At 43.3% G+C, this 14,651-nt stretch overlaps 1 protein-coding gene across 5 annotated transcripts in view; it reads left to right on the top strand.

The window, feature by feature from the left end:
* The window catches only part of si:dkey-97m3.1 (fatty acyl-CoA reductase 1), a 187,108-nt gene that overhangs the window by 23,317 nt on the left and 149,140 nt on the right, over nucleotides 1-14,651 (top strand). The window contains exon 1 of one of the 5 annotated variants that reach the window (XM_067999590.1): nucleotides 3,366-3,458. The exons of the other annotated variants lie outside the window; for them this stretch is intronic. Within the exon in view, the coding sequence (XP_067855691.1) occupies nucleotides 3,422-3,458 (37 nt within the window). The 5' untranslated portion in view covers nucleotides 3,366-3,421. Of the gene's footprint in view, nucleotides 1-3,365; nucleotides 3,459-14,651 lie in introns of those variants that run through there. 5 annotated transcript variants of the gene reach the window in all.

The raw sequence follows: 14,651 nt of genomic DNA, 5'->3' as shown, positions 1-14,651 counted from the left end.
TGGTGTTAGTCTTGTGCTCTCTCTGTACCATCTCTCTGATCATCTCTCTGGAAACATTCTAAGATAATCGCAAAAGGAATTAACTGGGAGGTCAGGAAACAATTCTTTCCATAGAAGGTGGTTAGAATGTGGAACTCTCTGCTGTAAACTGTTGAAACAAAATCCATAAATTCTTTTAAAAAGGAATTAGTTGCTTGAAAACAAGGGATATTAAAGGGAATGGGAAGCAAGCTGGAGACTGGGATTAGACAGAGAAACATAGAAAATAGGAACAAGAGTAGGCCATTCGGCCCTTCGGGCCTGCTCCACCATTCAAATGATCATGGCTGTTCGTCTAACTCAGTACCCTGTTCCCGCTTTTCCCCCATATCCCTTGATCCCTTTAGCATTAAGAAATATATCTATCTCCTTTTTGAATACATCTAATGACTTGGCCTCCACTGCCTTCTGTGGTAGAGAATTCCACAGGTTCACCACCCTCTGAGTGAAGAAATTTCTCCTCATCTCGGTTCTAAATGGCATACCCCATATCCTGAGACTGTGACCCCTGGTTCTGGACTCCTCAGCCATCGGGAACATCCTCCCTGCATCTGGTCTGTCTAGTCCTGTTAGAATTTTATATGTTTTGATGAGATCACCTCTCATTCTTCTAAACTCTAGTGAATATAGGCCTAGTCGACCCAATCTCTCCTCATATGTCAGTCCTGCCATCCCAGGAATCAGTCTGGTAAACCTTTGTTGCACTCCCTCCATGACAAGGACATCCTTCCTCAGATAAGGAGACCAAAACTGTACACAATACTCCAGATGTGGTCTCACCAAGGCCCTGTATAACTGCAGTAAGACATCCCTGCTCCTGTACTCAAATCCTCTTGCAATGAAGGCCAACATACCATTCACCTTCCTAACTGCTTGCTGCATCTGAAAGCTCGCTTTCAGCGACTGGTGTACAAGGACACCCAGGTCTCGTTGCACCTCCCCTTTTCCCGATCTATCACCATTCAGATAATAATCTGCCTTTCTGTTTTTACAACCAAAGTGGATAACCTCACATTTATCCACGTTATACTGCATCTGCCATGTCCTTGCCCACTCACCCAACTTGTCTGAATCATATTGGAGCCTCTTTGCATCCTCCTCACAGCTCATATTCCACCCCAGCTTTGTGTCGTCTGCAAACTTGGAAATATTACATTTTGTTCCCTCATCCAAATCATTGATATATATTGTGAATAGCTGGGGCCCAAGCACTGATCCCTGCGGTACCCCACTAGTCACTGCCTGCCACCTGGAAAAAGACCCGTTTATTCCTACTCTCTGTTTCCTGTCTGTCAACCAATTCTCAATCCATGCCAGTATATTCCCCCCAATCCCATGTTCTTTAATTTTGCACACTAACCTCTTGTGTGGGACCTTATCAAAAGCCTTCTGAAAATCTAAATACACCACATCCACTGGTTCTCCCCCATCTATCCTACTAGTTACATCCTCAAAAAACTCCAGTAGATTTGTTAAGCATGATTTCCCTTTCATAAACCCATGCTGACTTTGTCCAATCCCGTTAATGCCCTCCAAGTGTTCTATTATCACATCTTTTATAATAGACTCTAGCATTTTCCCCACTACTGATGTTAGGCTAACTGGTCTGTAATTCCCTGTTTTTTCTCTCCCTCCTTTTTTAAATAGTGGGGTTACATTTGCCACCCTCCAATCTGTAGGAACTGTTCCAGAGTCTATAGAATTTTGGAAGATGATCACCAATGCATCCACTATTTCCAGGGCCACTTCCTTTAGTACTCTGGGATGTAGATTATCAGGCCCTGGGGATTTGTCAGCCTTTAGCTCCATTAATTTCCCTAGCACTTTTTTTTTACTAATACTGATTTCCTTCAGTTCCTCCCTCTCACTAGACCTTGGTTCCATAACATTTCTGGGAGGTTATTTGTGTCCTCCTTTGTGAAGACAGAACCAAAGTATGTGTTTAATTGTTCTGCCACTTCTTTGTTCCCCATTATAATTTCCCCCATTTCTGACTGTAAGGGACATACATTTGTCTTCACTAATCTTTTTCTCTTGACATATTTATAGAAGCTTTTACAGTCAGTTTTTATGTTCCCTGCTAGTTTACTCTCACATTCTATTTTCCCCTCTTAATCAATCTCTTTGTCCTCCTTTGCTGAATTCTGAACTGCTCCCAATCCTCAGGTTTGCCGCTTTTTCTGGCAATTTTATCTGTCTCCTCTTTGGATCTAATACTATCCCTAATTTCTTTTGTAAGCCACGGTTGAGCCACCTTTCCTGTTTTATTTTTGCGCCAGACAGGAATGAATAATTGCTGTAATTCCTGCACACGTTCTTTAAATATCAGCCATTGCCTATCCACCGTCATCCCTTTTAGTAACGTGGCCCATGTGAAGAAAAACACTGATACAGACTTGATGGGTTAAATAGCCTGTCTCTGTGCAATAACATCCTACAAGCAAGAATCTTAAACCTTCTAGAAAAGTGTAGGAGCTCCTGGCAAGCTATAGTGCGTCAGAATGATCAACTGATCTGAGAGTTGGTGTATTTCTCTTTAAATACTTACATGTGGTGCTAAAACGCTCACATATTTTGAGTTTTAAAAGGTGTAAAACTCTGTGAAATGTTTTAACAGAAAATTGGCGTTAGCACTATTTCATAGTGACTTCCCTTCCTGTGAAAATAAGAAACAAAAGAGTCTTATGACAATACTAGAGACTAATTTCTGTTATTTAAAAATAACAGCACTGTGTGCAAATGGGGAGGGGAAATAGTGAAGAATCCTTTGCACCTAAGTGGTATAGTGGCGGAACAGCAAGCTGTGCTGCAGTTTAATATGATTCAGGGTTGATGGCCTAAATGTGCAGTGTTTGGGGAGGGAGTGGGAAGAAGTGGAAGCTGAGTACTTCCAAGCAAGGAAGGGAGATTAAAGGACAAGGCAAAAAAATAGTGTGTGTGCATCATAAGATCTAAAGTGGGGGACAAAAGTTCAGAGCAGAATGGTAAAGGAGAAATAAAATGTTCAGAGGAAAGGTCAGATCTGAATGTTTATTCTTCTATTCAATTTTTTTTGTAAACTATCCCATTTAAAATGATTGTAAGCACTGTACAGAAGAAAATGCTAGCTCAGATTCGAATGAACTTATCGGCCGGATAGTTCCTAGGAGCTGCTCCCACTCCGCTGGTGTTACTTCGCTGGAAGTGTGACGGAAACCTCATTTACACGCGTAAATAGGATTTCCGCTACAGTTCCGGCAAAGTAACACTGGCAGAGTGGGACCAGCTCCGAGGAATTTCCCAGCCATGCACTGTGCCTTTTCCTGTTCCTGAATATGATCTTGTTGCGTGTTGTTGTGGTTTCCATGGTACTGTGGAACTACTTGCCAACTGTTTTTTCTCAATGTTCTGCAGTAATAGAAGTCCCAGAACAAATGCTGGTAAGTGCAATTCTACTAAAAGGAATTTCGCATAGTCCTAAATATTATAAAAGGATATATGACATATCTGTACACATACTGCTGTCTCTCATTTTAGTGTTTTATCCTTTAAAATCAGTGACTGGAAACATTTATTTTAAATGGGTTATTGCTGGTGTTAAAATAGTGTCTGTCGGAAAATCTCTATACCGCTTTCAAGATTATGCTGCAATGTTAGATGAAAACAGCCTTTCCTTACGAGCTGCCTGATAGAACAAGTTCCATTGAACAGCAAGATTGCAGTATCAATTTTCCCCATTCATTTCAGTAGCAATAAGTTCTAACGAGGCAGCTGTTGCCTTTATAAAGAAGTTTGATTCTCTACAGCTGCGGTGGACCCCAGTGATTTAAGTTGTTAATATATTTAAAATAATCTTTTCTTTCCAGCTGGGTATCCAATGTATAACTGATTTGTCTGATAGTTTTTTTTCCACTTTTGAACATCATTTCCTAGAACTTTCTTCACTCAAAGTTATTTTTCTTAAAAGCCCAAAAGACTAGAGAGCAGTGTGTGAACGAGAAAACTGAGCTTCATTCGTAGTGGAGATCTGAACTTTTGATTAAGAACAATTCTTGTTGAGCAGATCTTTAGGGACATACCACTACTTCTGGTTAAGCGGAACTCACTGTAAGATCAACCGTCACCTCTTTTGTTTTGAAATAGTTCTATTCTTTCATCATCTTCCTCATTCATTTATGTTGCTTCCTCTTTTTTTCACCTGTTTATTCTGATTTGGACTGGTGCCTGGGCTCAGCAGGAGTAGAATGTTCATATTGAAGACTGCTGACAAGGCAAGACATTTTAACTCAGTGTGGTAAGTTGAGTGTAGACTGGCAGTTTTCCAAGAGCAACTTAGCTAGACTGCATTCTAATTTTGACATCCTTATAATCCAGTATGGAAACACGGCCCGCTGGGATGTTCGGAGGTTTTCACTATTGTCCAAAGCTTTGCACGCTTCAGGTGAATGGTGGGTTATAGAATGAAAAACTAAGCAGGTGTTTGTGTAGCATGCATTTATTGCTTCAGATGTTTTGGGAGGGTTGGAGGGAGAGATTCTGGCACAATAGAAAAAGTCTGAACCGATAAAGAACATTCAAGAACTGTATGGCCCATGGAAAATTGTAGCCATCACTTGGACTAGAACCCTTCGGGCCAAGGCAACATGAAATAAACATCTTACTCACCAGGCATCTTCCCAATATTTACTCTAAACACCTTCCCTTTTTTCAAGTGGAACATAAAGCATGGAACAAGAGAAAGCTTTAGTTCCATCAACCACTATGCTACCGTAATGGGTACGGTAGCATAGTGGTTATGTTACTGGGCTAGTAATCCAGAGGCCTGGACTAAAATCCAGAGTCATGAGTTCAAATCCCGCCACGGCAGCTGGCGAATTTAAATTCAATTAATTAATTAAAAAATTCAATTAATTAAATAAAAATCTGGAATTAAAATACTAGAATCAGTCATGATGGCCATGAAACTACCGGATTGTCGTAAAAACCCATCTGGTTCACCAATGTCCTTTAGGGAAGGAAGCCTGCCGCCCTTACCCGGTCTGGCCTATATGTGACTCCAGACCCACAGCAATGTGGTTGATTCTTAATTGCCCTCTGAAATGGCCTAGCAAGCCACTCAGTTGTAAAATCTCGCTACGAAAAGTCATAATAAGAATAAAACCGGACGGACCACCTGGCATCGGACCACAAGGCACCGGACACGACAACGGCAAAACACCAAGCCCAGTCAACCCTGCAAGGTCCTCCTTACTAACATCTGGGGACTTGTGCCAAAATTGGGAGAGCTGTCCCACAGACTAGTCAAGCAACAGCCTGACATAGCCATACTCACAGAATCATATCTCTCAGCCAACGTCCCAGACTCTTCCATCACCATCCCTGGGTATGTCCTGTCCCACCGGCAGGACAGACCCACCAGAGGTGGCGGTACAGTGATATACAGTCAGGAGGGAGTGGCCCTGGGAGTCCTCAACATTGACTCTGGACCCCATGAAATCTCATGGCATCAGGTCAAACATGGGCAAGGAAACCTCCTGCTGATTACCACCTACCGTCCTCCCTCAGCTGATGAATCAGTCCTCCTCCATGTTGAACACCACTTGGAGGAAGCACTGAGGGTAGCAAGGGCACAGAATGTACTCTGGGTGGGGGACTTCAATGTCCATCACCAAGAGTGGCTCGGTAGCACCACTACTGACCGAGCTGGCCGAGTCCTGAAGGACATAGCTGCTACACTGGGCCTGCGGCAGGTGGTGAGCGAACCAACACGAGGGAAAAACTTACTTGACCTCGTCCTCACCAATCTACCTGTCGCAAATGCATCTGTCCATGACAGTATTGGTAGGAGTGACCACCGCACAGTCCTCGTGGAGATGAAATCCCGTCTTCGCACTGAGGACACCATCCAACGTGTTGTGTGGCACTACCACCATGCTAAATGGGATAGATTCAGAACAGATCTAGCAGCTCAAAACTGGGCATCCATGAGGCGCTGTGGGCCATCAGCAGCAGCAGAATTGTATACCAGCACAATCTGTAACCTCATGGCCCGGCATATTCCTCACTCTACCATTACCAACAAGCCAGGGGATCAACCCTGGTTCAATGAGGAGTGTAGAAGAGCATGCCAGGAGCAGCACCAGGCGTACCTAAAAATGAGGTGCCAACCTGGTGAAGCTACAACACAGGACCACATGCATGCTAAACAGCGGAAGCAACATGCTATAGACAGAGCTAAGCGATTCCACAACCAACAGATCAGATCAAAGCTCTGCAGTCCTGCCACATCCAGTCGTGAATGGTGGTGGACAATTAAACAACTAACGGGAGGAGGAGGCTCTGCAAACATCCCCATTCTCAATGATGGCGGAGTCCAGCACGTGAGTGCAAAAGACAAGGCTGAAGCGTTTGCAACCATCTTCAGCCAGAAGTGCCAAGTGGATAATCCATCTCAGCCTCCTCCCGATCTCCCCACCATCATGGAAGCCAGTCTTCGGCCAATTCGATTCACTCCACGTGATATCAAGAAACGGCTGAGTGCACTGGATACAGCAAAGGCTATGGGCCCCGACAACATCCCAGCTGTAGTGCTGAAGACTTGTGCTCCAGAACTAGCTGCGCCTCTAGCCAAGCTGTTCCAGTACAGCTACAACACTGGCATCCACCCGACAATGTGGAAAATTGCCCAGGTATGTCCTGTCCACAAAAAGCAGGACAAATCCAATCCGGCCAATTACCGCCCCATCAGTCTACTCTCAATCATCAGCAAAGTGATGGAAGGTGTCGTCGACAGTGCTATCAAGCGGCACTTACTCACCAATAACCTGCTCACCGATGCTCAGTTTGGGTTCCGCCAGGACCACTCGGCTCCAGACCTCATTACAGCCTTGGTCCAAACATGGACAAAAGAGCTGAATTCCAGAGGTGAGGTGAGAGTGACTGCCCTTGACATCAAGGCAGCATTTGACCGAGTGTGGCACCAAGGAGCCCTAGTAAAATTGAAGTCCATGGGAATCAGGGGGAAAACTCTCCAGTGGCTGGAGTCATACCTAGCACAAAGGAAGATGGTAGTGGTTGTTGGAGGCCAATCATCTCAGCCCCAGGGCATTGCTGCAGGAGTTCCTCAGGGCAGTGTCCTAGGCCCAACCATCTTCAGCTGCTTCATCAATGACCTTCCCTCCATCATAAGGTCAGAAATGGGGATGTTCGCTGATGACTGCACAGTGTTCAGTTCCATTCGCAACCCCTCAGATAATGAAGCAGTCCGAGCCTGCATGCAGCAAGACCTGGACAACATCCAGGCTTGGGCTCATAAGTGGCAAGTAACATTCGCGCCAGATAAGTGCCAGGCAATGACCATCTCCAACAAGAGAGAGTCTAACCACCTCCCCTTGACATTCAACGGCATTACCATCGCCGAATCCCCCACCATCAACATCCTGGGGGTCACCATTGACCAGAAACTTAACTGGACCAGCCATATAAATACCGTGGCTACGAGAGCAGGTCAGAGGCTGGGTATTCTGCGGCGAGTGACTCACCTCCTGACTCCCCAAAGCCTTTCCACCATCTACATGGCACAAGTCAGGAGTGTGATGGAATACTCTCCACTTGCCTGGATGAGTGCAGCTCCAACAACACTCAAGAAGCTCGACACCATCCAAGATAAAGCAGCCCGCTTGATTGGCACCCCATCCACCACCCTAAACATTCACTCCCTTCACCACCGGCGCACTGTGGCTGCAGTGTGCACCATCCACAGGATGCACTGCAGCAACTCGCCAAGGCTTCTTCGACAGCACCTCCCAAACCCGCGACCTCTACCACCTAGAAGGACAAGGGCAGCAGGCGCATGGGAACAACACCACCTGCACGTTCCCCTCCAAGTCACACACCATCCCGACTTGGAAATATATCGCCGTTCCTTCATTGTCGCTGGGTCAAAATCCTGGAACTCCCTTCCTAACAGCACTGTGGGAGAACCTTCACCACACGGACTGCAGCGGTTCAAGAAGGCGGCTCACCACCACCTTCTCGAGTGCAATTAGGGATGGGCAATAAATGCCGGCCTTGCCAGCGACGCCCACATCCCGTGAACGAATAAAAAAAAAAGCACCGATCCTTCCACAGGCCATGTACAACTTGCCCTGCTCCTGAGGGAGTTGACAAGCAACAGATAAACTTCCAAGAAAATAAAATCTCTGAAACATCCAAAGATAGACAAGCTTATTAACCCAATATTACAGCCCACTCTTACAGCTCTGAACAGTTGCATTCCACATGGTCCCAATAGCATTAAAACAATAACAACAACTTTCATTTATATAGTGCCTCTAATGTAGTAAAACATTCCAAGGCACTTTACAGGAGCGATTATCAAACAAAATTTGACACCGAGCCACATAAGGAGATATTAGGACAGGTGACCAAAAGCTTGGTCAAAGAGGTAGGTTTTAAGGAGCGTCTTAAAGGGGGAGAGAGAGGTACAGAGGCGGAGAGGTTCAGGGAGGAATTCCAGAGCTTAGGGCCTAGGCAACTGAAGTCACGGCCGCCAATGTAGGTCAACGAGCACAGGGGTGGTGGGAGAATGGGACTTGGTGCGAGTTAGGATACGGGCAGCAGAGTTTTGGATGAGCTCAGGTTTATGGAGGGTGGAAGATGTGAGGCCGGCCAGGAGAGCATTGGAATAGTCCAGTTTAGAAGTAACAAAGGCATGGATGAGGGCTTCAGCAGCAGATGAGCTGAGGCAGGGGCGGAGACAGGCAATGTTACGGAGGTGGAAGTAGGTGGTCTTAGTGATGGAGCGGGTATGTGGTCAGAAGCTCATCTCGGTCAAATAGAACGCCAAAGTGGCAAATGATCTGATTTAGCCTCAGACGGTGGCCAGGGAGAGGGATGAAGTGGGTGGCTAGGGAATGGAGTTTGGGCGGGACCAAAGACAATGACTTCGGTCTTCCCACTATTTGGTTGGAGGAAATTTTTGCTCATCCAGTACTGGATGTCGGACAAGCAGTGTGACAAATGAGAGACAGTGGAGCGGTCGACGGAGGTGGTGGTGAGGTAGAGCTGGGCATCATCAGCACACATGTGGAATCTGACGTGTTTTCAGATGATGTCGGCGAGGGGCAGCATGTAGATGAGAAATAGGAGGGGGCCAAGAAATAGGATAGATCGCTGGGGGACTCCAGAGTTAATGGTGCGGAAGCGAGAAGAGAAACCATTGGAGGTGATTCTCTGGCTACGACTGGATAGATAAGAATGGAACCAGGTGAATGCAGTCTGATAGCAAATGACCCCAAGGGCCCAATAAACTCAGTAGTTTCTGCAGCCCCTGGCCAACAAGTCCCACCCAGCTGGACGATGGAGGAGAGGCGTTGAAGAAGAATAGTGTGGTCAACAATTATGTTTAATAGAATATGCAATAATTTGTGCCTATCCTCATAACCTACAGCCAAAAATGAAAAATATTTATCCAGCACTTACTTTTTAAGGGTTGAGACTGTTTCATATATCCTCTATTTTGTTGGGGAGGGAATCTGATCTCCGGTTTTGCTTGTGATTTGTTGATTTTTTTACTCCTGTCTCCAGTTCTGAATTACAGTCCTAAGTGAAGAGAACAGATTACATCCATGTCTCCTATCATTTGAACACCAGAATCATCTCCCATCTTAATTTTCTTTTGTACAGTTAAAACCAATTTAGTCCACGGTTTAGACTAGAGCCTTGAGTCTTAAAGTCATCTTGGTTGTTTTTCGCTAGAGATTTAATGCCCCTTTGAAGGTAGAGTGACCAAAATTGCACACAACAACCCCAACTTTCTTTGGAACCAGCAGTGTACCTGAGGCAGGAATCTAGCAGCAGATGACTGGAGGGGTGACAAATGGGGCAGGACCCAGCAGGCTGCAGGAATTGCTTGTGGGGGCATTGTAAAAGGAAATGAGGCCAGTGAGATGGCTTCACCCACTAGAATTTCTGCTGCTCCCACCTCTTGAGCAAGATACTGGCATCCAGTTCACTGGAGTGGTACAAGTGGGCCCCACAGAAGTGTTCCAGGCTGGGGTCATGGCCTGAAGTACACCAGAGGATATAACAACCTAACACATTGAAATCAGCCCCCTTACAAAGGGGCCGATTTCCAGCTTAAATGCACTTTAAGCTGGATCCGCCAGCTTTACATCCACATGACTTTCAAGTGTCACATTTTACATGATCCTAGTGGTTAGCTGGCATCTGTTTCTTTAAAATCTTCACCACAGAACACTTTTCCCATTACCTCAGTACCTCTCTTGGGAGGAAAGATTTCATTAACCACCTGTGAGAACGAACAAGGGAACAACTCATTAAAGCTTTCATATAGCATCTTATTATATCTCTGAGAAACATTATAAAGCTCCTCACAAGAACTACTTTTTGAAGTGCACTGACTGTTGTATGTTGGCAAATGCGGCATTACATTTATCAAATAGCAAGATCCAACAAATGGAGCAAGATCCAACAAACAGAAATGAAATGAATGACTAGTTAATCTGTTTTTTTTGATAATGTTGGTTGATGCAAGAATGTTGTCCAGGACACTGGGAGAATTCCTTGTTCTTCATAAGTATCATTGGATCTTTAATGCCTACTTGAACAGATAGACGAGGCCTCAGTTTAACATTTCATCCAAAAAAACAAATTAAAATCATTAGGGAATTAAAAACAATTTAAATGAATAGGCTGTTCAATATTGGAGGTTTACAGTTTTCATAGAAAACTTCATACCCCCCTCATCAAACACCCAATCTGCCCCTCCATACGATGGACATGGACCAGACATCTGCACCCTACTCAAGGTTCAGTCAGGTGATCTAATCCAACATGACCACCAATCATTCCATCATACTCCTCCTCCCCTAACTCCACTGAACCCCAGGGGAAGTAATCGAATACCTAGCTGCATAGACATACACTATTTCAAATGCTGCATAGGCATATCAGCAAAGTCAAGGAACAAAGGCACCCAATGTATTCTTCTGTAATTATCATGCAAATCATATGTTGACCTCGCAATCCAGGGACATGTACAATGGCTTCCGGAATTACTTATACAAATATAATTTTGTTCCTCCTTTTCAAGAAAATTAAAAAACTTCAGCTTCATTTAATATATAGTATATTTTAGCATATAAAGTGGTGTTGCTTGTCATAAGTTAGGGGATACTTTTTTTTACAAGGACAGGAGCATTGTACAATGTATTATTCTAGTGCTCGTAACTGCTGGATAACAAAGCAGGATGTGACTTTTAATACCTATTATGAGCAGTGCCATGGGAGATCCACTAATTTCATATAAATTTTTAAATCTTAAGTTACAAAACATATTTATCAGTACTTGCCTTCTTTAAACTTAAGGTCATTAAAAATCAAGACTTCCCATTCACCACAAAATTTTCTTTCCTCCTGTCCAGAAGCCAACAACTCATGATGCTGCCCTATGATTTCACGGGCATTAGCAGCCTTCTAGTATTTTGACAATGGTCATTCTTCATATGTAAACCTATACAATGCTGGATAATAAGCTTTTCAACCATTGGGGCAATCACACCTGAGCTGAAACTTGCCTTTGTCTGACATCCACACAGGCGGAGAAATAAAATTACAAGGAAAAGATTGTACTTAGTTTTTATTATTTTATTTATAGGTGTAAGTGATACTCAGCATCATCTGTTATACAGTGAAAGTGGTCCTGCAACTGGTGTGGCAATGCAACTTACAATGAATCTTCATGTCCATGTTGTACATTGCAGGACTGCTTCTGACCACTTTTAGGTACAAGGACATACACACTAAAATTTGTATAATGTATAACCAAGGTAAAGAGCTCTTTTACAACAAGTGTCCTGATATCTCTTGCTACTGTGGCTATATAAGTATTATAACCCAACTGTAATATAGTGATAAAGTAACTGAGTATACTGTAGTCCTTGACCTTTTACCTATCACCTGGCAATTTGGAGTGATTGATTGGAGCCAATTTTGGAGTTTTTGTTTTACTTTTCCCCGAGTTTTCTGTGGAGTGCAACAGGAGTGAATTTCTCTAACATGTTTGGTGATTTATTAATTTATTTTTTCATTAAAGTTTCTTAACCTTCAGCAATTGGAGTATGTTTGACTGGAATTTATTTTATCCCAAAATGTAAATCAATCACTAATTTAGTATAAAACACTGAATGCACAGCAGAGCTATCGGCATCTGAAAATTAATGTTTTGAATTGAGATGCTTCTTAAGAATGGGTCTGAAGAAGGGCCTCAGGGTCACAAGACTAATACGAATGGTCATTCAGCCCATCTTAGCTCATCAACAATGTTCCCTTTAATTTTTTTTGGCCATGTGTGGAACAAATTTGGGTTTGTGAGCCACCGTAAAAAAACAATCACAACTTTGAATGGAACATTTTTTTAGAAAACAGTATTCAGGGTATATAACAAACAGAACAAATGTACAAAATAATGGATAATTGTAACAAGGCGAGCGGTCAAGGATTTTTAATTAAACAAAACTGGTTTTTAGAAATTTCAGAAGTAAACAGTTACCAGAGGAATGGGGACATCCTGATTTAGACCCAGAGTCTGCAGATGACAGGCCAGATGATGGAGAAGAGGGTGACTGTCTCTGGTTCGGATATTTTTCTCTTCTGTCTCTCCCTCTCTTCCAGTGTTTATATATTTTGTCAAGGTTTACTTCTCTACCACTTGACAGATGAGATTTGATCAGCATAAGCATATCAAGGTAATTTTCTTTCAAACCGTTTCGAGATTTTGTTTTTATATTATTCATAAGACTGAAGCCACGCTCAAAATCAGCACTTGAAGCTTGAAATGTTGCACATATATCCACTAGTTGTGAAACCACATTGTACTACTCTGAATTTTGTAGTGAAAGTCACCATGTCCTGAAATGTTTTCAATGACCGTTTCAATCTTCTCTGCAATTAAGTACTTGTAGTCATTGTATTGGCTCAAAATGAGCTCCTTCTCATCCATGATGTTTTGCCCAGAAGACCTTATTTGACCAAGGATCAGGATTTGTCTGTATTTGTCAACCAGCTTTTCAATATTCTCAGTGCCAAATTCATAGCTGATTTGTCGTGGTGCAAGTGAAGCAAAATCGAAAGCGGGCCATTCATTGAGTTCATTTTCTGGGAACCTTTTTTCCAGATAATCACATAGTAGGGATACGAATGGAATCTCCCTTGAATGGTTCATCTCTTGTGCATGATGCAATTAGATTTTTCACTGTGTTGCACCAGAAGACTGTCTCGCGGAGATACTGTCCTCTGATCCTGCGAATCTTGGCCCTCATTAACTGTACAGTTTCAATTGTTGTTAAAACAGCTCTTCTGAAAGCATTTGCACAATTCTGCTAGCTCAAACAGAATATCATTCAATGCTGCTATGGTGATACGGTAAGTAGAGTCTGAGAGCTTCTTCAGGCAATACTGGGCAACTGGGTCATTGTTCTCTGTTTCTTCATGCTAAAAGTATTGAAGAAGAGCATCGTAATTGCGCATCAGAGCACTAACAGCAAAATGTCTCGATGACCACCTCACAGCTTCACTTTGCAATTTCCTCAAATTGTCCTTTTCGAACTGAAGATCAGTAGAAGACTATAAATGGTTCTCAGCAATGTCTCTATTCCCTTCATCATTGGTACTTTGTTCAAGGCATCAATGATTCCCAAATCTTCTCAATGGGCCACGCAGTGTTGCTGTACTAAATATGGAATGGACTGCTTAAGCCGTGTGGCAACGCCATTGTTTTTTCCCAGCATGACAGAAGCACCATCTGAAGTGAACATCACCATTTTCATCATGTCCAGCTGATTCAGAGTGTAGAAGTCTTTGATAGCCGTTGTAATAGCCGGTGCATTGCAAGAAGTTAACTTAGCAATTCCACTGAACACTGTCTAGTGCACAGCAGAAACCGCTTCCCTGAACTTGAAATAAATGATAAGCATCTTGCTGACTGAAATATCCGTGCTCTTATCAATAATTAGTGTATGAAATAAAGATTGGCGAATCTCCAACATAATTTCTGCATGGACGACATTGTTGATTGATTCCAAAAATTCAAAGGCCTAGTTTTTGCTCGGCCAGCTCGTTAGTACCTGGAGATATTTAGCCATGTGGTCATGTATATGTTGCACAGAGTGCATGGAGTTGTTCATTTGTACTCCAAACAGTACATTGTCCATGAGAACCTTTATTTCATCTGGCTTCGATCGCTGTCTCCCTGTCAGGTCCATTCTATTCTCTCTGTCAGCAACAGTTTCTGTTAACATTTTCTGCAAACGGAATCCCAGTGGGAGAGAATTTCTGTTTCTAAGAACAACCACAGCAGATTCGTATGATTTGCTTGATAAATGCCTCTTCATATAGTCTAACTTCCATCCGTCTTCCCATTTCTTTCCATTGGAGAAATCACCTGATATTTTTGCTCCAGCACACATGCTGATCAAGCCCACATCTGCACTATATTAGAATATCTCCCTCAGTTGTACATGGATCTTGCTTCTTGATTCATGAGATTCTGCCTCTACAATATCATCGAGCCACTGTTCTTTGAATGCGAGATAGGATTTCTTCTTAGCGCT

The sequence above is a fragment of the Heptranchias perlo genome, chromosome 18 (assembly GCF_035084215.1).
Source record: "Heptranchias perlo isolate sHepPer1 chromosome 18, sHepPer1.hap1, whole genome shotgun sequence".
NCBI lineage: Eukaryota > Metazoa > Chordata > Chondrichthyes > Hexanchiformes > Hexanchidae > Heptranchias > Heptranchias perlo.
This window is presented reverse-complemented; position numbering and strand designations above follow the sequence as displayed.